This window comes from Hoplias malabaricus, chromosome 18 (assembly GCF_029633855.1).
Source record: "Hoplias malabaricus isolate fHopMal1 chromosome 18, fHopMal1.hap1, whole genome shotgun sequence".
Lineage (NCBI taxonomy): Eukaryota > Metazoa > Chordata > Actinopteri > Characiformes > Erythrinidae > Hoplias > Hoplias malabaricus.
The window spans coordinates 35,097,470-35,122,690 of NC_089817.1; the positions used below are offsets into that span (position 1 = coordinate 35,097,470).

The 25,221-nt window shown below is 48.1% G+C and overlaps 1 protein-coding gene across 1 annotated transcript; it reads left to right on the forward strand.

Annotated features, from left to right (window-relative positions):
* The first annotated feature begins 1,896 nt into the window (after positions 1-1,896).
* On the forward strand, positions 1,897-24,629 carry fgf13b (fibroblast growth factor 13b). The gene is made up of 5 exons (XM_066650514.1): positions 1,897-2,029; positions 12,077-12,187; positions 12,444-12,547; positions 21,727-21,922; positions 22,078-24,629. Exons 1-5 carry the CDS (start codon positions 1,981-1,983, stop codon positions 22,212-22,214), a joined length of 597 nt encoding a protein of 198 aa, XP_066506611.1. The 5' UTR covers positions 1,897-1,980; the 3' UTR covers positions 22,215-24,629.
* The last annotated feature ends 592 nt before the right edge of the window (positions 24,630-25,221 follow it).

A 25,221-nucleotide genomic window follows, 5' to 3' on the forward strand; every position in this document is an offset into this window, starting at 1 on the left:
GAGAGGGGGTGTGGTCTCCACTCAGATAGGGGTGTGGTCTCCACTCAGAGAGGGGGTGTGATCACAACTAAGAGAGGGGTGTGGTCTCCACTCAGAGAGGGGGTGTGGTCTCCACTCAGAGAGGGGCGTGGTCTCCACTTAGATAGGGGGTGTGGTCTCCACTCGGAGAGGGGGTGTGGTCACAACTAAGAGAGGGGGTGTGGTCTTCACTCAGATAGGGGTGTGGTGTCCACACTGAGAGGGGGTGTGGTCTCCACTCAGAGAGGGGCGTGGTCTCCACTCAGAGAGGGGGCGTGGTCTCCACTCAGAGAGGGGGCGTGGTCTCCACTCAGAGAGGGGGTGTGGTCTCCACTCAGAGAGGGGGAATGGTCTCCACTCAGAGAGGGGGTGTGGTCTCCACTCAGAGAGGGGGTGTGGTCTCCACTCAGAGAGGGGGTGTGGTCTTCACTCAGATAGGGGGTGTGGTCTCCACTCAGAGAGGGGGCGTGGTCTCCACTCAGCAAGGGACAAGGGTCTCTACTTTGGGCCGAACTCCATGAGAGAATCAAACAGTTGAAAAAGAACATTTCTCAGCGTGAGATCTCACAGAGTTGAGTTCTCTCACTGTCTCCTGTCCACAACACTGTGGAAGACTCAGGAACTCCGGAGAAATGTCGGACAACACTGCCGAATGAGCCTGGCCTTCAAGCCCTCAGACGCCTCTGCAGGAGAAACTGTGATATTTACAAGCACACAGGCTCAGGACGACTTAAAAAAACACTGAACATAGTCTGAAACCAATAAAAAATCGATAAATGCAACATGAACATTCAATGGAATTCCTTGGGAGCGTCTGGAGTTCCTACAAGACACAGGCGCCGTGAACACGTCTGATCTGAGACGGATCTGGATAAAGAACAGCTGAATAAATGTAAAATATTAATGCTGTCCAAACGGACCTGTGTTCCTGAGACGGTGGAGTGCTGTGTTTATGTAATTGGATGGTGGCAGCTCTGGAACATGGAGGTGAACTGTATTATTCATGCTCCTCATGTGTTTGGATTATATAAACCTCGGTTTAACTGCTCCATTGTGCTGCGTAATGCACTCAGACTTATACAGCTGAGTCATCACGACCAAAAACTCTTCATCTCCATTCTTTCTCATCTGTCCATCCTCCGTCTCACTCCTCGTCCACCGCACAGTCAACTTCAGGCCTTCTGCTTCGTCTTTTTGTCAGTTTTGGTGGATATTTCTCTCTTCATTCATAATAAATCACACTCCGCTCCGTTTCCCAGAGGAACACGGAGGTGACGCAACATTACTCTTAGCTTCAAGTGGAATAAAGAGTTAATGAAGCCCTTTTACTTCAGCTTCTATTGGACAAACATCACAGGACGACAGCTGACCGAGGTCCACACCATGCATCCACAGAAACACCGCTCCAACTCGTCCCAGGAGAGCTCCATCACTCCACAGATATAATTAGGAATGAGAATAAAGAGCACACAGCTTGATCAAAGAGGACTCTGGGACAGTACAGGTAAAGTAGCCAAGGGTGTGTGTGTGTGTGTGTGTGTGTGTGTGTGTGCGTGCGGTTCATTCAGTAAAGCTGTGTGTTGAGTGGAGCATTAATGGATCTGAATGTGTGCTGAAGTGAGGCTGAGTTCTATAAATATTCCCAGTATAGTGCTCTCTCTCTCTCTCTCTCTCTCTCTCTCTCTCCACCTACCAGCCCCTGTGTGTGTGTGTGTGTGTGTGTGTGTGTTTCTGGGTGATTCTGGTTCTTTAAGAGGAGGCTGACCACCTCTGGAGTAAAGAGCCAGTTTTAAAAGGTTCTGAGGCTCGTTGTGATCCGCTGCAGGTTTAAACGATTCTGAAGCTCGGGTTTAAATGATTCTGAAGCTCGGGTTTAAACGATTCTGAAGCTCGGATGTAGATGATTCTGTGGTTGATCTGCTCCAGGTCGTCGCTCGCATCTGGTTCTCCAAACTGGGATCTATGAGCTCCAAAGCCTCAAAGACGAAGGAAGACAAAGATGCAAGCAAAGGTAAGAGCTTGAACCCGAATTTAACCGAGCTTTGTTGGTTTATTTGTGTGGGGAATAATCACGGAGTGTCGCTTTGTTCCCGCTAATGGGTTTCAGCAAGTTGGAGCCGAGAGACTCCGGACTCTGAGTGTTTTTAGGGACGAGGGTTTTTTTTGTTTGTTTGTTTTTATCAACGTGGTTCTTATATATTTGACTTATAAATCGAATGAGACGACATAAATTAACTCGATGAATATCAGATAAATTTGACTAAAAAATGTAAACTGATAATCTCAGACATCCGTGATGATATATCTGTGATAAATGAGATATCTCTCAGTACTGTGTCTATAATAATGATGTATATAAGCTCAGGTTTGAGAGATATTTATGTCTATGATAACTGCTACCTGCGTGTTTTGTTGCTGTCGCTTTAAATCTCTCTTTAGGCGCGCTGGCTACTACGCTTCAGGAGCCGTTATTATCACACCCGTTTTCCGACTAAGCCCGCCTCCTGCTCTGCGATTGGTTACTGTTTTGCGTCTCCTGCATAATGATTGGTTGCTCACCCATATTCGCACGCAGTCGGCCAATTGCCGAGAACGGGCGGGAAAACAACAGCGCCCTCAGGAGTGGTGAGATTTAGCCAGTTAGCTTCTCCTACATTTACTCGCCGAAACAAAGACTGGTACCAAACAATGTCCGCTTTATTTAAGCTTCATCGACGCCAAAGATACAGACAGACTAAAACTGTGGTGTTAAGCAATGTTTACTCCTGGACAAGCCAGTCGTTTATCACAGTTTTCTCCTGAGTAAACAAACAAAGCGCGGCTAAAACAGTAAAACGTGTTGTCATGGAGACAGAGAGAGAGAGAGAGAGACTAAAGATAATAAGAAAAATGAAAGGGAGAGGGGATCTGATCAAATAATTATGTCAAATCTATCAATAGGGGGGATGTTTTTTGTCTGTCACTAAAGGACTGTTTTACAGATCACCTAAACGCTTATCAGATCCCCTTCCCCAGCAGAATAGGGCCACGGAGCAGAGGAATGGTCTCTGTGCTGTGTATTTGTTTTTAATTCCACAGTAAAAGCACATACAATTATAGGAATCATTAGTGCAGTGTCCCAAAACAGAATAGGGACGGTTAGCTCATTCCTGTGGGTTCCATACGGACTGACCAGATGGGGACCAGCAAGTTCCAAGGATTAAATACTAGCCTCACATATGGACACCCTCAAGGGTCTGTGATGGGACCAGGACGGGTTAAACTCTGGGCTCATCTGAGGTCTGAACAATCCACTATGTGTGTGCTGACCCAGTTACAAATGTACAGAGCTGCCCACATTTATCCAATAGGCAGCCCACCTGCGTCCCCCCCATATACCCACCCCGCCAGAGCCCATGTTCAACACAAGAGTTACAAATGAAGGCGTGCTGTGATGTATACAACATTAGGAATATGTACACAATATTACGACCACCTCTTGTGTCTACACTCACAGTCCACACTGGTCACTCTGTAGTTCTACAGTTACAGAACTAACGGTGCAGATCAGGGGTGGGGTTACTACATATGTTTTTATGTTTACGAATATAATTCGTCTGTTATTAAACTTTAACGATGATGTTCTCGGCAGGGACAGTAAGACACATCTCTGATTCAGTGAGAACAACCAAGCCTGTTTAAAAAAGACGGATCAGAGGATTAGGCTTGACTTGGGAAAAACTCATTAAAGTGCATTACATCATGGAAAAGGTGGAGCACAAACTGCAGATAAAAAGTGGAGGCAGAATGGAGAAATGAGCCTCTCAGAGGATGCTGTAACTTTTAATTTGGTCTCCGAGACCCACGGCAGGAACTCACACTGGCCTCTGGTGATTTCAGCTTTATCCAATTAACCTGCTGTTATCCTCTGTTAGCCTTTAACTGAAATCTATATGCACTCACTGCTGTGTTCATGGAAACACGTTTTATTAAACATAAGTTAGACCTGTTTTATATGGAGTTTCTTCGCTTCTACACGTATCTGTATGTATGTTATCATTTTAAAATGAAAATTTGAGGAGTTTCCCTGCTCTAGTTTGTTAGAATGACATATGCACATGCGCAGTTTGGCCACTAGATGTCAGTGCAGCCTGTGAATTCAGGCCCTTTTGACTGACACTATTTATTTATGTTAATAGCTAACTTTCTTTAACTTTAACAGTAAATAAACAGGAGATAAAATATCCAGTGATATACTTGATTTCCTGACAGGGTTGGTTTAAACACAGTCTAGTGCTGAGTGCGGATGGTTCTCTGTCCATCACTGTGTTTACGTATGTTTAAGATGGTTTCTGCTAATCTAAAGCTGGGTTACACTGTGTTGGACTGTTGAAGTTTACACGGTTCTGGACGGGAAGGAGTACATTCTGCTGCGGGACGACTGGGCCGAGAGCGTGAGTTTAAAGCAGAAAGAAACGTCTTCATTTCACATAAAGTGCCATGAGCTCTTTTGCTGCCCCTTCTGGAGCCTGCTCATTCTGAAGGAAGAGAAGAGTCCGGAAGGTTTGTGTGGGACCAGCACAGCGCCACCTGCTGGACACTTGCCTGAGGCCTGCTGCAGCCCTCACTAATGTTCACTAATGCCAGTGCACACACACACACACACACACACTGTATGCACAGCGGTATGTGGATTATTCAGGGGTTTCCACAAATCAGCTGGATAACATTAGCCTAAAGTTTAGGGTTCTCTCAGCTCGATTCCTATTGGATGGACTGGACGTTGGGCTAAAGTTATCAGGCTATCTGGTTTACACTCACATTAACTGCACTTTACAATTTCTGTTTTTCTTTTGTACGAAGGGTAGGAAATGAAACACTGACTGCACGGATGTCCCGCACTCTACTCCCTCTAAAGTCTGACCTTCAGAAACTGAAAAGCTCTTCTGAAACACCGGTGCATTCACTTTCAGTTTAACACAGTCCTGAACCCTGTTTATCCCATGCCCACAGTGACCGAGGGACAGTCATTCCTGCCGTGTCCTCTGTCCTGTGCTCTGTCCTGTACTCTGTCCTGTACTCTGAACAGTGTGGTGTGGCGTGATGTTGTGGGTGAGTTTAGTTTGTAATGGCTGCAGTTGAACAAAGCTGGACATTCCTAAATGTTAATTTTTCTGGAGTAAAAGACAGTTATCCTGAAGCAGCCCTCGCTCCCACTTAAAAACCAGCACAGCGCCCCCAAAAGGACAGAATGACACAACATTCTGGTTGTTGTTGTTTGTTGTGTTATGGCCTGTAGTGTTGTTGTTGTTGTTGTTGTTTGTTGTGTTATGGCCTGTAGTGTTGTTGTTGTTGTTGTTTGTTGTGTTATGGCCTGTAGTGTTGTTGTTGTTGTTGTTGTTGTTTGTTGTGTTATGGCCTGTAGTGTTGTTGTTGTTGTTGTTGTTGTTTGTTGTGTTATGGCCTGTAGTGTTGTTGTTGTTGTTGTTTGTTGTGTTATGGCCTGTAGTGTTGTTGTTGTTGTTGTTGTTTGTTGTGTTATGGCCTGTAGTGTTGTTGTTTGTTGTGTTATGGCCTGTAGTGTTGTTGTTGTTGTTGTTGTTTGTTGTGTTATGGCCTGTAGTGTTGTTGGTTGTGTTATGGCCTCTAGTGTTGTTGGTTGTGGTTTGTTGTGTTATGGCCTTTATTGTTGTTGTTGTTGTTGTTTGTTGTGTTATGGCCTGTAGTGTTGTTGTTGTTGTTGTTGTTTGTTGTGTTATGGCCTGTAGTGTTGTTGGTTTTTGTTGTTGTTGGTTGTGTTATGGCCTCTAGTGTTGTTGGTTGTTGTTTGTTGTGTTATGGCCTGTAGTGTTGTTGGTTTTTGTTGTTGTTGGTTGTGTTATGGCCTCTAGTGTTGTTGGTTGTGGTTTGTTGTGTTATGGCCTTTATTGTTGTTGTTGTGTGTTGTTTGCTGCTCTGTGGGTGTCTGTGATTTATTCATTTGTTTGTAACAGGAAGGAGAGCAGGACTAATTGAATTCTCTCTCTCTGGGCGAGTCAGCTCCGGTTCCTCATTACATCAATACTCCATTAAAGGGCAGATGCCTGAGAAAATGACATGTGCTGCTTTAATAAGCACAGGCTGAGGTCGTAATTAGGGTCATCACGAGGTCGCATTTTAATCATGTATTAATTACTGTTGAAGACGTAGTGCGGCGTCACTCTGATCTAAAGACTTTTACTTTAACATGGTTTTAAGGCTCCACCTTCATCACCACACACCACTGATAATGGCAGAGCAGGATTAAAGGGCTCATAACACAGTAAATAGATCTGTTAACTGGAAACCCAGCTGTTCAGTGGTTGCTGGTGTTTGATGGTACTTGTATGGGTTTGATGGGGCTTGTTGTTTTTGTTGGGGGTTGATGGTGTATTTTGGAGTTTCTTTGGGTTTGCTGGGGTTTGTTGGTGTTTGTTTGGGTTTGATGGGGATTTGTTTGGGTTTGATGGGATCTGTTGGTGTTTGTTTGTGTTTTGGTGTTTGTTTGGGCTTGGTGGTGTTTGTTTGAATTTTTGTGGTGTTGGTGTTTTGGTGGTGTTTGTTCGTGTTTTAGTGATGTTTATTTGTGTTTTGTGATTGTTGGTGTTTGTGCTTTACTGATGTTTGGGTTTAATGGTTTGTTTGTGTTTTGGTGACGTTTGTTGGTGTTTGTGTTTTGGTGATGTTTATTTGTTTGTTGGTGTTTGTTTGGGTTTGAATGTGTTTGTGTTTTGGTGATATTTATTTGTGTTTTGGTGATGTTTGTTGCTGTTTGTGTTTTGGTGATGTTTGTTGGTGTTTGTGATTTGATGGTGTTTGTGTTTTAGTGATATTTGTTGGTGTTTGTTTGTTTTTTTAGTGAAATTTGTTTGGGTTAGCTGGTTTGTGTTTTGGTGGTGTTTGCTTGTGTTTTGTTGGTGTTTGTGTTTTGGTGATGTTTTGTTTGTGTTTTGCAAGTGTTTGTTTGGGTTTGATGGCGTTTGTGTTTTGTTGGTGTTTGTTTGTGTTTTGGTGATGTTTGTTGGTGTTTCTTTGGATTTAGTGAGGTGAGAGGTCCCTGGTGAAAGAGCGTGCTGAGGGGGCAGGATCAATGACGGTGTAGGGTTCATGGAGAAGCCAACATAACTGTACAAAATTGGATCTGGCGAGTCACAGCTTAGACCTCCCACCCCCACCATGGGTCACCCTTCACCCCACCCCCATCTCACACACACACACACACACATTCAGAACATGACAGTGTTTTCTAAACACCTCCAGCTTCAGCACTGATTGTCACACCCAGAGGGAGAGACAGACACAGAGAGAGAGACAGATGTGTGCTTGTTTTCTGTTCTCCTGCAGTAGAACATCTTTCTTTCTCTCTTTGTTCTTCCACTTCATTTCATCCTCTCATTCCTTCCTCCACCTCCTCTGTATTCTCTCTCTCTCTCTCTCTCTCTCTCTCTCTCTCTCTCTCTCTCTCTCTCTCTCTGTGGGCTCCTCCTCCTCTGTGTGAGGGGCGTGCTAAGATCTAATGCAGATTTCTGCTGCTGCTCCAGCGCAAGAGTGGGGGGTGCAGAATGAGGGGCGCAAGGGCTAACAGGTGCTGTCGCGTGTAGGAGCTTTACCTTCATCATCATCATCATCTCCTCCTCCATCCTCCTCTTCCTTGGGCTCCAGCTCGCGTGCTCCTCTTCCTCAGCAATGGCAGTGCGCGCATGGCACGCAGACGCCCTGCATGTGGGGCAACTTCTCGAAGACTCGGGGGCAACTCCATGAGGGGGGGGTGGGGCAACTGAGCTCGCAAAGCCTGGAAAATACCCCCCTCACATACACACGTGTGTACACTCACGCACGAGCGCTCTCAGGCGTGCGCACGGTGCAGTTTCAGTGTCTCACGCGCGGGACAAACGCAGAGCAAAGCTGGCTACTGCGGCGGCGATCGCGAGCTCTCTCATCCGGCAGCGGCGGCAGGCGCGACAGCGCGCGAACGGCACCGAGCCCATCGGCTCCTGCGAAAAGAACACGAGACTCAGCCTCTTCTCACGAGTCAAACTCTTCTCCAGCTCCAAGAAGAGGAAAAGGAGACGGCCAGGTCAGAGAGAGAGAGGGGGAGATGGGGGGGGGCATGAGAGAGGGGGGGGGGCATGAGAGAGAGGGGGGGGGGGGGTATGAGAGAGAGACAGAGGGGGAGATGGGGGCATGAGAGAGGGGGGGTATGAGAGAGAGAGAGAGAGGGGTATTTGAGAGGGTGGGGGAGTTGGGGGGCATGAGAGAGAGAGAGAGAGAGAGAAGTATTTGGGGGGGTGGGGGAGATGGGGGGCATGAGAGAGAGAGGGGTATTTGGGGAGGTGGAGAAGACAGACCTGAGAAAGTGAGGGAGGAAAGAGAACAGAGATGAATGGTAAAAGAGAGTACAGTGAGACAGAGGAGAAAAAGGGGGGGAGAGACGGGGGACAGAAAGTATTTATCATTGTTGTGAATTCTTCATCCTTTTCCATGCTTTCCACATCATCCTCATTTTAAGAGATACGTCATCTTCATACATCCATTCATCACTTCATCACCACATCATCTCCTTCATCACGCCATCATTACTTCATCAATTCATTATCACAACATCATCACTTCATCATCACACCATCATCACTTCATCACACGTCATCATTTCATCATCACACCATCATCACCTCATCAACACACATCACACCATCATCACTTCATCATCACACATCACACCATCATTAATTTATCATCACACCATCCTCGTCATCACACCATGATTAATTTATCATCACACTATCATCACTTCATCATTAATTCATCACACCGTCATCACTTCATCATTACACCGTCATCACTCATCATCACACATCACACCATCATTAATTCATCATCACACCATCCTCACTTCATCATCACACCGTCATCACTTCATCATCACACATCACACCATCATCACTTCATCAACACACATCACACCATCATTAATTCATCACACCGTCATCACTTCATCATTACACCGTCATCACTCATCATCACACATCACACCATCATCACTTCATCAACACACATCACACCATCATTAATTTATCATCACACCATCCTCGTCATCACACCATGATTAATTTATCATCACACTATCATCACTTCATCATTAATTCATCACACCGTCATCACTTCATCATTACACCGTCATCACTCATCATCACACATCACACCATCATTAATTCATCATCACACCATCCTCACTTCATCATCACACCGTCATCACTTCATCATCACACATCACACCATCATCACTTCATCAACACACATCACACCATCATTAATTCATCACACCGTCATCACTTCATCATTACACCGTCATCACTCATCATCACACATCACACCATCATCACTTCATCAACACACATCACACCATCATTAATTCATCACACCATCATTAATTCATCACACCATCCTCACTTCATCATCACATCATCATCACTTCATCATCACACATCACACCATCATTAATTCATCATTACACCATCCTCACCTTATCATCACACCATCATTAATTTATCATCAGTTCATCATCACTTCATCATTAATTCATTACACCGTCATCACTTCATCATTACACCGTCATCACTTCATCATCACACATCACACATCACACCATCATTAATTCATCATCACACCATGATTAATTTATCATCACACCATCAGCACTTCATTAATTCATCACACCATCATTAATTCATCATTACACCGTCATCACTTCATCATCACACATCACACCATCATTAATTCATCATTACACCATCCTCACCTTATCATCACACCATGATTAATTTATCATCACTTCATCATCACACTATCATCACTTCATCATTAATTCATCATTATACCATCATCACACCATCATTTCACCACCAACATTAACACTTCATCATAATTTATTATCACACCATCATCACTATCATCACTTCATCATCACACCGTCATCACTTTGTCATCACTTTCAGACTGATGTTTTGTTTCTCTCTCTCTGTGTGTGTGTGTGTGTGTGTGTGAATCCTGCAGTATTAAGTCTAATCCTGGTTCACACTTCGCTCTGAGCTGGGACTGTACTCTGGCACTGGTCTTAATCCTGTGGAGTTTAGTTACTGTACAGACACTGGGTCAGAGACTAAGCCTAGTCTTGGATCACATGGTTACCTGAGCAGAACTGGGCTTAATCCCGTTGTGTTTAGCTGCAGTGGAGGCTGGGGTCATGTGGTCATTGCTGGACTGGGATTAAATCTAGTCCTGGACTGAACCTCACTGTGAGGTGGGAGGGGTGTGGAGCTGTGGAGTGTTTCTGTGTTCATTAAGATTCACTGCAGGATTCTGTCTCTCAGGACACTCTCCCTCTCTGTTCTCTCTCTCTCTCTCTCTATCTCTCTCTCTCTCTCTCTCTCTCTCTCTCTCTCTCTCTCTCTCATTACTCTCAGTTTCTCACAAACCCTTCCACATCTGGAGATGAGTCAGAGATAAGCAGCGTCCAGATACTATCGCTCTGTTTATCTGGAACCTGATTATGATCAGTCAGTGTGTGTGTGTGTGTGTGTGTGTGTGTATTCTTTCCCTGAGGACAAGAGTAGTTACACAATATAACACTGCAGAGGGAAACCTCCGCTTTGTTTAAATCAGCTCTAAAACATCTTCACATCTGAATTTATTGAGAAAAACACCACTAAACACACCCCCACAGCAAGGTGAGACTTGGGGCTTGTTTACACTGCGTTCAGTGGCTCCTTTGGTGTGTGTTTAGTGTTGAAGCAGAGCTACTCCAATAAACACCAACAACATGTGATACCAGAACCTTCTCCCCCCGTTCACACTGATCATTTAAACATTCCCACCCCATTCACACTGGATCAGTGTTGCGCTACAGATTGTTGTGGTTGTTGGGTCAGTATTGTTGTTGTCAGTGTTTGTTGTTGTGTCATTGTTTATTGTTGTTATTGGGTCAGTGTTTGTTGTTGGGTCAATGTATATTGTTGTTGGGTTAGTATTTGATTTTGGGTCAGTGTTTGTTGTTGTTGGGCAGTGTTTGTTGTTGGGTCAGTATTTGTTTTTGATGTTGGGTCAGTATTAGTTTTTGGGTCAGTGTTTGTTGTGTCAGTGTTTATTGTTGTTGTTGGGTCAATGTATATTGTTGTTGGGTTAGTATTTGATTTTGGGTCAGTGTTTATTTTTGTTATCGGGTCAATGTTTGTTGTTATGTCAGTGTTTATTGTTGTTGTTGGGTCAGTATTTACTGTTGTTGGGTCAGTGTTTGCTTTTGGGTCAGTGTTATTGTTGTGTCAGTGTTTATTGTTGTGGTTGCTGGGTCAGTGTTGTTGTGTCAGTGTTTATTGTTGTTGTTGGGTCAGTGTTTGTCGTTGGGCCAATCTATATTGTTGTTGGGTTAATATTTGTTTTTGGGTCAGTGTTTGTCGTTGTGTCAGTGCTTATTACTGTTGTTGGGTCAGTGTTTGTTTGTTGTTGGGCCAGAGGTGGTTGTTGTTGGTCAGTGTTTGTCATTGTGTCCGTGTTTATTGTTGTTTTTGGGTCAGTATTTGTTTTTGTTTTTACGTCAGTGTTTGTTGTTGATGGGTCGGTGTTTGGTTGTTGTTGATGGGTCAGTGTTGTTGGGCCAGAGGTTGTGGTTGGTCAGTTTTCTCTGGACCTTGGTTCAGGATCAGTGAGCACACCTATTGAATAAACACCTGCTTTGGGTAAAACTCATATTTCCGCCATTACCCACCAGACCAGCATTACTGTAGGCTGAAATGGGTGGGGCTAAACTGCTGTAGGTTGAATGGGTGTGGCCAAATGTTTGTAGGCTGGGCTGCATGGACGTGGTCAAACTGTTGTAATTTTTACTGACTAATTATACACTTCACTGACACCCCCCCCCTAACACACACACACACACTGAGCACCACTACCCTATGCCCCTCAGGATTAGGGTCCTTCTGCATGCTGTCACTCTCTCTTCTTCTGTGTCTTACTCTTTCTGTCTGTCTCTCTCTCTCTCTCTCTCTCTCTCTCTCTCTCTCCTCAGAGCCTCAGCTGAAGGGGATAGTGACAAAGCTCTGTAGTCGACAGGGCTTCCACCTGCAGCTCCAGGCGGATGGAACCATCGACGGAACCACGGAGGAGGACAGCAGCTATGGTCCGAGAAACCAGTTAGCGTAACGTTAACATCCACACAACCCATGGGAAACAACACACTTCCAAACCAGAACCATAATGTTCCCTGTGAAGGTCACTGACCCAAATTACCCTCGCATTAATCAGTAATGCTACACGCTAAAGGCTAACACTGCCCCAAATCAGCACCACGTTAAGGAGCTCTGTATCAATAACACTACATGCTAACACTGTGTTGACGTGTAATGAATTCTTGTTCTTCCTCTGTCCCTTTGCAGCTATTTTTAACTTGATCCCTGTGGGTCTCCGGGTCGTGGCCATCCAGGGCGTCCAGACCAAACTTTACCTGGCCATGAACAACGAGGGCTACCTGTACACCTCCGTGAGTAAAACTGACCTCAGCACAGTTCTCTCCCTCTGACCTCCAGTGAACTTGGCCTTTCGCTGGGAGTTAAACCCCTGGAGCGGATCAGTCCGGACCTTTTCACTATCGGAGCTGTGCTTTTTAGCTTTAGCAACTGAGCTATGAGGCTGGAGAAAACAGGTTCAGCGCTAACAGGTCCAGACATGTCTCAGCTGATTTTAATGAGCTGTGTAAAATAAATTCTCATCAGTTTTTAAAAATGTGCGGTTCCCTAAAGGATCAATGTGCAGCAGCTGGACTGGAGTGTAGTCTGAGGTTTATAAAGGCCCTGGCACTGGAGCAGTGGCGCAGGGGAACAATGGTACAGTGGGGCAGGGGAGCAGGGGAACAGTGGGGCAATGGAGCAGTGGGACACTGGAGCAGTAGCGCAGGGGAACAGTGGTGCAGGGGAGCAGTGGGGCACTGGAGCAGGGGAACAGTGGGGCACTGGAGCAGGGGAACAGTGGGGCACTGGAGCAGGGGAACAGTGGGGCACTGGAGCAGGGGAACAGTGGTACAGTGGGACAGGAGAGCAGTGGGGCACTGGAGCAGGGGAACAGTTGAAGCAAGGGAACAGTGGGGCATGGGAGCAGTAGAGCAGAGGAACATTGGAACTGTGTTCTCTGGAGTGATGGAGTTCCTCTGGTGTGTGGAACGGTGGAACTGTGTTCTCTGGAGCGATGGGGTTCCTCTGGTGTGTGGAACAGTGGAACTGTGTTCTCCGGAGTGATGGTGTTCCTCTGGTGTGTGGAACAGTGGAACTGTGTTCTCTGGAGTCGTGGGGCTCTGTCCAGTTCCATTTGGATGGTTTTGAAGGTATTTTAAGTTGATGCTAAATTGTTAGTAACTGGGTGCTGGGTGTTGTTTGGGTGTTTCTTTGGTGGTTGCTATGGCAACCCGGGTGGTTGCTAATGCATTGCTTAATGGGTGATGTGGCATAAGGTTGTTTTTTTTTGTTGTTTCTATGGTATTTTACAGGGTTGCTAATGTGCTACATGTGGTTGCTGAATTATTTTGAAGTGGGTGCTATGGGGTTAAGGTGTTCCTTGTTGGTTGCTGTGGTAACCCAGGTGGTTGCTATGGTGGTTGCTAAGGTATTTCATGTGGTTGCTTTAATAACAGTAAGCAGAATATAAATCAGGGAAATATAGCACCCATTCAACCAAGCCAGAGATGTAATGTAGAGGAGTGTGTGTGTGTGTGTGTGTTCTGGACCCATGTCACTGTATCACGATTCCTGCGCTTTGTCTCGCTGGCTGAGAGTTGGAAGTTCACTGAGAAAAGGAGAGATCTTGCCTCACTCTGATGGACACTGTGTGTTTTGACAGCTGTTTATCGCTCCAGAGAACACAGTTCCACTGTTCCACACACCAGAGGAACCCCATCACTCCAGAGAACACAGTTCCACTGTTCCACACACCAGAGGAACCCCATCACTCCAGAGAACACAGTTCCACTCTTCCACACACCAGAGGAACTCCATCACTCCAGAGAACATAGTTCCACTGTTCCACACACCAGAGGAACCCCATCACTCCAGAGAACACAGTTCCACTGTTCCACACACCAGAGGAACCCTATCACTCCAGAGAACACAGTTCCACTGTTCCACACACCAGAGGAACCCCATCACTCCAGAGAACACAGTTCCACTGTTCCACACACCAGAGGAACACCATCACTCCAGAGAACACAGTTCCACTGTTCCACACACCAGAGGAACCCCATCACTCCAGAGAACACAGTTCCACTGTTCCACACACCAGAGGAACCCCATCACTCCAGAGAACACAGTTCCACTGTTCCACACACCAGAGGAACCCCATCACTCCAGAGAACACAGTTCCACTGTTCCACACACCAGAGGAACCCCATCACTCCAGAGAACACAGTTCCACTGTTCCACACACCAGAGGAACTCCATCACTCCAGAGAACACAGTTCCACTGTTCCACACACCAGAGGAACCCCATCACTCCAGAGAACACAGTTCCACTGTTCCACACACCAGAGGAACTCCATCACTCCAGAGAACACAGTTCCACTGTTCCACACACCAGAGGAACCCCATCACTCCAGAGAACACAGTTCCACTGTTCCACACACCAGAGGAACTCCATCACTCCAGAGAACATAGTTCCACTGTTCCACACACCAGAGGAACCCCATCACTCCAGAGAACACAATTCTACTGTTCCACACACCAGAGGAACCCCATCACTCCAGAGAACACAGTTCCACTGTTCCACACACCAGAGGAACCCCATCACTCCAGAGAACACAGTTCCACTGTTCCACACACCAGAGGAACTCCATCACTCCAGAGAACATAGTTCCACTGTTCCACACACCAGAGGAACCCCATCACTCCAGAGAACACAGTTCCACTGTTCCACACACCAGAGGAACCCTATCACTCCAGAGAACACAGTTCCACTGTTCCACACACCAGAGGAACACCATCACTCCAGAGAACACAGTTCCACTGTTCCACACACCAGAGGAACACCATCACTCCAGAGAACACAGTTCCACTGTTCCACACACCAGAGGAACCCCATCACTCCAGAGAACACAGTTCCACTGTTCCACACACCAGAGGAACCCCATCACTCCAGAGAACACAGTTCCACTGTTCCACACACCAGAGGAACCCCATCACTCCAGAGAACACAGTTCCACTGTTCCACACACCAGAGGAACCCCATCACTCCAGAGAACACAGTTCCACTTTTCCACACACCAGAGGAACTCCATCACTCCAGAGAACACAGTTCCACTGTTCCACACACCAGAGGAACCCCATCACTCCAGAGAACACAGTTCCACTGTTCCACACACCAGAGGAACTCCATCACTCCAGAGAACATAGTTCCACTGTTCCACACACCAGAGGAACCCCATCACTCCAGAGAACACAATTCTACTGTTCCACACACCAGAGGAACCCCATCACTCCAGAGAACACAGTTCCACTGTTCCACACTCCAGAGGAACCCCATCACTCCAGAGAACACAGTTCCACTGTTCCACACACCAGAGGAACCCCATCGCTCCAGAGAACACAGTTCCACTGTTCCACACACCAGAGGAACCCCATCGCTCCAGAGAACACAGTTCCACTGTTCCACACACCAGAGGAACCCCATCACTCCAGAGAACACAGTTCCACTGTTCCACACACCAGAGGAACTCCATCGCTCCAGAGAACACAGTTCCACTGTTCCACACACCAGAGGAACTCCATCGCTCCAGAGAACACAGTTCAACTGTTCCACACACCAGAGGAACCCCATCGCTCCAGAGAACACAGTTCCACTGTTCCACACACCAGAGGAACCCCATCGCTCCAGAGAACACAGTTCCACTGTTCCACACACCAGAGGAACTCCATCACTCCAGAGAACATAGTTCCACTGTTCCACACACCAGAGGAACCCCATCACTCCAGAGAACACAATTCTACTGTTCCACACACCAGAGGAACCCCATCACTCCAGAGAACACAGTTCCACTGTTCCACACACCAGAGGAACCCCATCACTCCAGAGAACACAGTTCCACTGTTCCACACACCAGAGGAACTCCATCACTCCAGAGAACATAGTTCCACTGTTCCACACACCAGAGGAACCCCATCACTCCAGAGAACACAGTTCCACTGTTCCACACACCAGAGGAACCCCATCACTCCAGAGAACACAGTTCCACTGTTCCACACACCAGAGGAACCCCATCACTCCAGAGAACACAGTTCCACTGTTCCACACACCAGAGGAACCCCATCACTCCAGAGAACACAGTTCCACTGTTCCACACACCAGAGGAACCCCATCACTCCAGAGAACACAGTTCCACTGTTCCACACACCAGAGGAACTCCATCACTCCAGAGAACACAGTTCCACTGTTCCACACACCAGAGGAACCCCATCACTCCAGAGAACACTGTTCCACTGTTCCACACACCAGAGGAACCCTATCACTCCAGAGAACACAGTTCCACACACCAGAGGAACTCCATCACTCCAGAGAACACAGTTCCACTGTTCCACACACCAGAGGAACCCCATCACTCCAGAGAACACAGTTCCACTGTTCCACACACCAGAGGAACCCCATCACTCCAGAGAACACAGTTCCACTGTTCCACACACCAGAGGAACCCCATCACTCCAGAGAACACAGTTCCACTGTTCCACACACCAGAGGAACCCCATCACTCCAGAGAACACAGTTCCACTGTTCCACACACCAGAGGAACTCCATCACTCCAGAGAACACAGTTCCACTGTTCCACACACCAGAGGAACCCCATCACTCCAGAGAACACAGTTCCACTGTTCCACACACCAGAGGAACTCCATCACTCCAGAGAACACAGTTCCACTGTTCCACACACCAGAGGAACCCCATCACTCCAGAGAACACAGTTCCACTGTTCCACACACCAGAGGAACTCCATCACTCCAGAGAACATAGTTCCACTGTTCCACACACCAGAGGAACCCCATCACTCCAGAGAACACAATTCTACTGTTCCACACACCAGAGGAACCCCATCACTCCAGAGAACACAGTTCCACTGTTCCACACACCAGAGGAACCCCATCACTCCAGAGAACACAGTTCCACTGTTCCACACACCAGAGGAACTCCATCACTCCAGAGAACATAGTTCCACTGTTCCACACACCAGAGGAACCCCATCACTCCAGAGAACACAGTTCCACTGTTCCACACACCAGAGGAACCCTATCACTCCAGAGAACACAGTTCCACTGTTCCACACACCAGAGGAACACCATCACTCCAGAGAACACAGTTCCACTGTTCCACACACCAGAGGAACACCATCACTCCAGAGAACACAGTTCCACTGTTCCACACACCAGAGGAACCCCATCACTCCAGAGAACACAGTTCCACTGTTCCACACACCAGAGGAACCCCATCACTCCAGAGAACACAGTTCCACTGTTCCACACACCAGAGGAACCCCATCACTCCAGAGAACACAGTTCCACTGTTCCACACACCAGAGGAACCCCATCACTCCAGAGAACACAGTTCCACTTTTCCACACACCAGAGGAACTCCATCACTCCAGAGAACACAGTTCCACTGTTCCACACACCAGAGGAACCCCATCACTCCAGAGAACACAGTTCCACTGTTCCACACACCAGAGGAACTCCATCACTCCAGAGAACATAGTTCCACTGTTCCACACACCAGAGGAACCCCATCACTCCAGAGAACACAATTCTACTGTTCCACACACCAGAGGAACCCCATCACTCCAGAGAACACAGTTCCACTGTTCCACACTCCAGAGGAACCCCATCACTCCAGAGAACACAGTTCCACTGTTCCACACACCAGAGGAACCCCATCACTCCAGAGAACACAGTTCCACTGTTCCACACACCAAAGGGAACCCCATCGCTCCAGAGAACACAGTTCCACTGTTCCACACACCAGAGGAACCCCATCACTCCAGAGAACACAGTTCCACTGTTCCACACACCAGAGGAACTCCATCACTCCAGAGAACACAGTTCCACTGTTCCACACACCAGAGGAACTCCATCGCTCCAGAGAACACAGTTCAACTGTTCCACACACCAGAGGAACCCCATCGCTCCAGAGAACACAGTTCCACTGTTCCACACACCAGAGGAACTCCATCACTCCAGAGAACACAGTTCCACTGTTCCACACACCAGAGGAACCCCATCACTCCAGAGAACACTGTTCCACTGTTCCACACACCAGAGGAACCCCATCACTCCAGAGAACACAGTTCCACTGTTCCACACACCAGAGGAACCCCCATCACTCCAGAGAACACAGTTCCACTGTTCCACACACCAGAGGAACCCCCATCACTCCAGAGAACACTGTTCCACTGTTCCACACACCAGAGGAACCCCATCACTCCAGAGAACACAGTTCCACTGTTCCACACACCAGAGGAACCCCATCACTCCAGAGAACACAGTTCCACTGTTCCACACACCAGAGGAACCCCATCACTCCAGAGAACACAGTTCCACTGTTCCACACACCAGAGGAACCCCATCACTCCAGAGAACACAGTTCCACTGTTCCACACACCAGAGGAACTCCATCACTCCAGAGAACACAGTTCCACTGTTCCACACACCAGAGGAACCCCATCACTCCAGAGAACACAGTTCCACTGTTCCACACACCAGAGGAACCCCATCACTCCAGAGAACACAGTTCCACTGTTCCACACACCAGAGGAACTCCATCACTCCAGAGAACACAGTTCCACACACCAGAGGAACTCCATCACTCCAGAGAACACAGTTCCACTGTTCCACACACCAGAGGAACCCCATCACTCCAGAGAACACAGTTCCACTGTTCCACACACCAGAGGAACCCCATCACTCCAGAGAACACAGTTCCACTGTTCCACACACCAGAGGAACCCCATCACTCCAGAGAACACAGTTCCACTGTTCCACACACCAGAGGAACCCCATCACTCCAGAGAACACAGTTCCACTGTTCCACACACCAGAGGAACTCCATCACTCCAGAGAACACAGTTCCACTGTTCCACACACCAGAGGAACTCCATCACTCCAGAGAACACAGTTCCACTGTTCCACACACCAGAGGAACTCCATCACTCCAGAGAACACAGTTCCACTGTTCCACACACCAGAGGAACCCCATCACTCCAGAGAACACTGTTCCACTGTTCCACACACCAGAGGAACCCCATCACTCCAGAGAACACAGTTCCACTGTTCCACACACCAGAGGAACCCCATCACTCCAGAGAACACAGTTCCACTGTTCCACACACCAGAGGAACCCCCATCACTCCAGAGAACACAGTTCCACTGTTCCACACACCAGAGGAACCCCATCACTCCAGAGAACACAGTTCCACTGTTCCACACACCAGAGGAACCCCATCACTCCAGAGAACACAGTTCCACTGTTCCACACACCAGAGGAACCCCATCACTCCAGAGAACACAGTTCCACTGTTCCACACACCAGAGGAACTCCATCACTCCAGAGAACACAGTTCCACTGTTCCACACACCAGAGGAACCCCATCACTCCAGAGAACACTGTTCCACTGTTCCACACACCAGAGGAACCCTATCACTCCAGAGAACACAGTTCCACACACCAGAGGAACTCCATCACTCCAGAGAACACAGTTCCACTGTTCCACACACCAGAGGAACCCCATCACTCCAGAGAACACAGTTCCACTCTTCCACACACCAGAGGAACCCCATCACTCCAGAGAACACAGTTCCACTGTTCCACACACCAGAGGAACCCCATCACTCCAGAGAACACAGTTCCACTGTTCCACACACCAGAGGAACCCCATCACTCCAGAGAACACAGTTCCACTGTTCCACACACCAGAGGAACTCCATCACTCCAGAGAACACAGTTCCACTGTTCCACACACCAGAGGAACTCCATCACTCCAGAGAACACTGTTCCACTGTTCCACACACCAGAGGAAACCCATCACTCCAGAGAACACTGTTCCACTGTTCCACACACCAGAGGAACCCCATCACTCCAGAGAACACAGTTCCACTGTTCCACACACCAGAGGAACTCCATCACTCCAGAGAACACAGTTCCACTGTTCCACACACCAGAGGAACTCCATCACTCCAGAGAACACAGTTCCACTGTTCCACACACCAGAGGAACTCCATCACTCCAGAGAACACAGTTCCACTGTTCCACACACCAGAGGAACTCCATCACTCCAGAGAACACAGTTCCACACACCAGAGGAACCCCATCACTCCAGAGAACACAGTTCCACTGTTCCACACACCAGAGGAACCCCATCACTCCAGAGAACACAGTTCCACTGTTCCACACACCAGAGGAACCCCATCACTCCAGAGAACACTGTTCCACTGTTCCACACACCAGAGGAACCCCATCACTCCAGAGAACACTGTTCCACTGTTCCACACACCAGAGGAACCCCATCACTCCAGAGAACACAGTTCCACTGTTCCACACACCAGAGGAACCCCATCACTCCAGAGAACACAGTTCCACTGTTCCACACACCAGAGGAACCCCATCACTCCAGAGAACACAGTTCCACTGTTCCACACACCAGAGGAACTCCATCACTCCAGAGAACACAGTTCCACTGTTCCACACACCAGAGGTACCCCATCACTCCAGAGAACACTGTTCCACTGTTCCACACACCAGAGGAACCCCATCACTCCAGAGAACACAGTTCCACACACCAGAGGAACTCCATCACTCCAGAGAACACAGTTCCACTGTTCCACACACCAGAGGAACCCCATCACTCCAGAGAACACAGTTCCACTGTTCCACACACCAGAGGAACCCCATCACTCCAGAGAACACAGTTCCACTGTTCCACACACCAGAGGAACCCCATCACTCCAGAGAACACAGTTCCACTGTTCCACACACCAGAGGAACCCCATCACTCCAGAGAACACAGTTCCACTGTTCCACACACCAGAGGAACTCCATCACTCCAGAGAACACAGTTCCACTGTTCCACACACCAGAGGAACTCCATCACTCCAGAGAACACTGTTCCACTGTTCCACACACCAGAGGAACTCCATCACTCCAGAGAACACTGTTCCACTGTTCCACACACCAGAGGAAACCCATCACTCCAGAGAACACTGTTCCACTGTTCCACACACCAGAGGAACCCCATCACTCCAGAGAACACAGTTCCACTGTTCCACACACCAGAGGAACTCCATCACTCCAGAGAACACAGTTCCTCTGTTCCACACACCAGAGGAACTCCATCACTCCAGAGAACACAGTTCCACTGTTCCACACACCAGAGGAACTCCATCACTCCAGAGAACACAGTTCCTCTGTTCCACACACCAGAGGAACTCCATCACTCCAGAGAACACAGTTCCACTGTTCCACACACCAGAGGAACTCCATCACTCCAGAGAACACAGTTCCACTGTTCCACACACCAGAGGAACCCCATCACTCCAGAGAACACTGTTCCACTGTTCCACACACCAGATCTGTGTAGCTGCTTCAGAGTGTCCAATTTAATGTCATTCTTATTTTAATATCTCTCTCTCTCTCTCTCTGTCTCAGGAGCACTTCACTCCAGAGTGTAAGTTTAAGGAGTCTGTGTTTGAGAATTATTACGTGACGTACTCATCGATGATTTACCGGCAGCAGTCGGGTCGGGGCTGGTACCTGGGGCTGAATAAAGAGGGTCAAATCATGAAGGGGAACCATGTGAAGAAAACGAAACCGGCCGCGCACTTCATCCCCAAACCCCTCAAAGGTCAGTCCACCTTAAATCCACACTCCATTCCTCAACCCCATGCTGTTGTTGGTATGATTACTGTTGATGTTTGTGTTGTTTTTGTTAATGTTTGTTGTTGTGTTGATGTTTGTGTTGTTGTTGTTGTGGTGACTGTATTCTTCTCTCTGTTGCAGTGGCGATGTACAGAGAGCCGTCTCTCCACGATCTCACCGAGTTCTCACGCTCAGGAAGCGGAACGCCTACCAAGAGCCGCAGCGCCTCGGCCGTTATGAATGGCGGCAAAGCCCTGAGTCACCACGGGTCCACGTAACCCGGAACACGGAACCTGGAACACGGAACCAACATCAACAACAGAACCCAGAACTAAAAATAACTCGAAAGAACTCAGCACAATGGTGTTTACAAACTGGAGGGATGTAATCAGCCTGATATCACTGTGATCATCTACACAACCACACAACTACAGATCTGTACAAACACACAACTACACAACTACAGATCTGTACAACTACACAACCACACAACTACACAACCACACAACTACAGATTTATACAACTGAACAACCACACAACTACAGATTTATACAACTGAACAACTACACAACCACACAACTACAGAATTATACAACTGAACAACTACACAACCACACAACTGAACAACTACACAACCACACAACTACAGATTTATACAACTGAACAACTACACAACCACACAACTACAGATCTGTACAACTACACAACCACAGATCGGTACAACAACACACCCACACAACTATACAGCTACAGATATATAAATCTATACAACTACACAACCACAGATCTACACAACTACTGATCTACACAACTACACAACTTCAGCTCTTTGAATCCTCTGCTGGTTGAACCCAAGACTGTGAGAAAACAAACACAAAAACCGCGAAGAGACAAACTCATGCCATTCTGCTATTCTTCAGAAGAACCGAAAGAACTGGGCTGCTTTTCTACAAAAGAACCGAGAGAAAACAGCCACTGTTCTTCAGGAGAACCAAGAGAACCCGGCCACTGTTCTTTAGGAGAACCAAGAGAACCCGGCCACTGTTCTTCAGGAGAACCGAGAGAACCGGGCCGCTGTTCTTCAGGAGAACCAAGAGAACCAGAGCACTGTTCTTCAGGAGAACCAAGAAAACCGGGCTGCTGTTCTTCAAGAGAACCGAGAGAACCAGGCTGCTGTTCTTCAAGAGAACCGAGAGAACTAGGCTGCTGTTCTTCAAGAGAACCAAGAGAACCAGGCCGCTGTTCTTCAAGAGAACCGAGAGAAGCAGGATGATGTTCTTTAGGAGAACCGATAGAACTGGGCTGCTGTTCTACAAAAGAACCATGCTGCTGTTCTTCAGGAGAACCGAGAGAACCAGGCCGCTGTTCTTCAGGAGAACCGAGAGAACCAGGCCACTGTTCTTCAGGAGAACCGAGAGAACCAGGCCGCTGTTCTTCAGGAGAACCGAGAGAACCAGGCCGCTGTTCTTCAGGAGAACCGAGAGAACCAGGCCGCTGTTCTTCAGGAGAACCGAGAGAACCAGGCCGCTGTTCTTCAGGAGAACTGAGAGAACCAGGCCGCTGTTCTTCAGGAGAACTGAAAGGTGTTTGTGTTGACGGATGGAGTTTTTTGAGAAACGCTGTGTGTTGACGGTCTCCTGAGAGACTGAAGCCCAGCCGTCTCACTGTGTCTCGCTCTGTCTCACTGTGTCTCGTCTCGGAGACTGAGATTCCAGAGAGATTTGGATCTGAAAGCCTCCCTCTCTCTCTCTGTGACGGACTCTGAGTTCCGAGCTGTAGCAGCTGAACACTGTTATTCTGCTTTTTCTGGAGTTGTTTTTCCGGCTCCAAGCTTTTTTTCTCCAGACTGTGTCCAGAGGCCGAGTGGACGCCGGTGTCCGGACGGTCCTGGTTCTGGTTCCGACACCAAAGACGTCCCTGCTGTGTTTTCATCACTCGCTCCAGGCCGCTCTCTCTCTCTCTGCTTTCGCGCGTTCTCGTCCGTTTTTGACGTCTTCCTTTAACTGTTTCGCGACCCGTTTTTCCTGCTGTGATTCCGGAATGTGGGAGCGCTGTCTCCGGCGCCGGGAGAGAAGCAGCTCGTGGCAGACATTAATAATGGATCCAGATCAGTTTTATGTAATGTTTCTGTTGTGTAATGTGACCGAGGGCTGGCGCTGATTCCGAGGAGGAACCGAACCACGTCCTTCACTGACCGCGATGGTCAGCTCCGAATGACCGCTGTGTCCCTAACTTCACTTCGGACCCGTGTCCCGCTCAGAGGGTCCGCGCTCTCCAGGACGGTTCTGAAACCTTGTGCGTAGTGTTTGTATTTTGGGCCATATCATTAAAACCAGTGTCGGCAGACGTGTGAGAGCCGAGGGGTCGGGTTCAGATCGGAGCTTCCATTCAGCTGAGCTTCCTCCGCGTGTGACCCGTGTGTGGACAGAGACCCGGCTCAGACCTGGGGCAGTGTGTTCTTTTTATGTTTTGCATGGAGATGGCGTGGAGATGCTGCATGTTTTATAGCTCTGTGTGAGTGTGAACGTACGAGAGTGTGTGTACATGTGAGAGAGAGAGTGTGTACGTGTGAGTGTGTGTGTGTATACATGTCAGAGAGAGTGTGTGTGTGTGTGTGTGTGTGTGTGTTAAAGCCGTATTCTCCAGGTTTATCCTGTGTCATGTTTGTTGTCGTCACATTACTCTGCACTGAATAAACTGTTTGTAGAAATGTGAAACATAAACATGCAGTTTATTGTCTTTACAAAATGTGTCCACACACACACACACACACACACACTCCTGAACTGAGAAAGTGAATCAGCTGAGTTCCTACCCGCTGCAGTGACACACTGCTGCACCACTGCTGTGAGGGTCTGATGGCGGACGGACAGGAGCGGGGTCAGCGCTGATGCTGGGAGATTAGTGACTGATTACAACTGTCTCTGTCCTCACTGGGACCCGGGGCGTCTTCATCGTCAGACACGAGTCATAACTCATAACTGGGACCTCCCCCAGTGTCCAACCTCCTCCTGGACGATCCGCACCGGTCCCCTCAGCTCACGCCGGGTGTTATTCCGAGAGGAGACGAGAGCGAGAGACAGAGAGAGGGGCCACGGGGGTCCTGAGACTTTACTGCACTCAGGACCTCGGCTTTACGTCTCGGTGAAGGAAGGTGCAGTTTATTCAGTAGTGTCCCCCTCACTGCACCCAGGCATGGGGATCCACACAGAGACAGTGCCCCCTGCTGGACCCAGGTCCTCAGCCCCTCCAGCACCACCCACGCTTTCCCAGGAGGAGGAGGA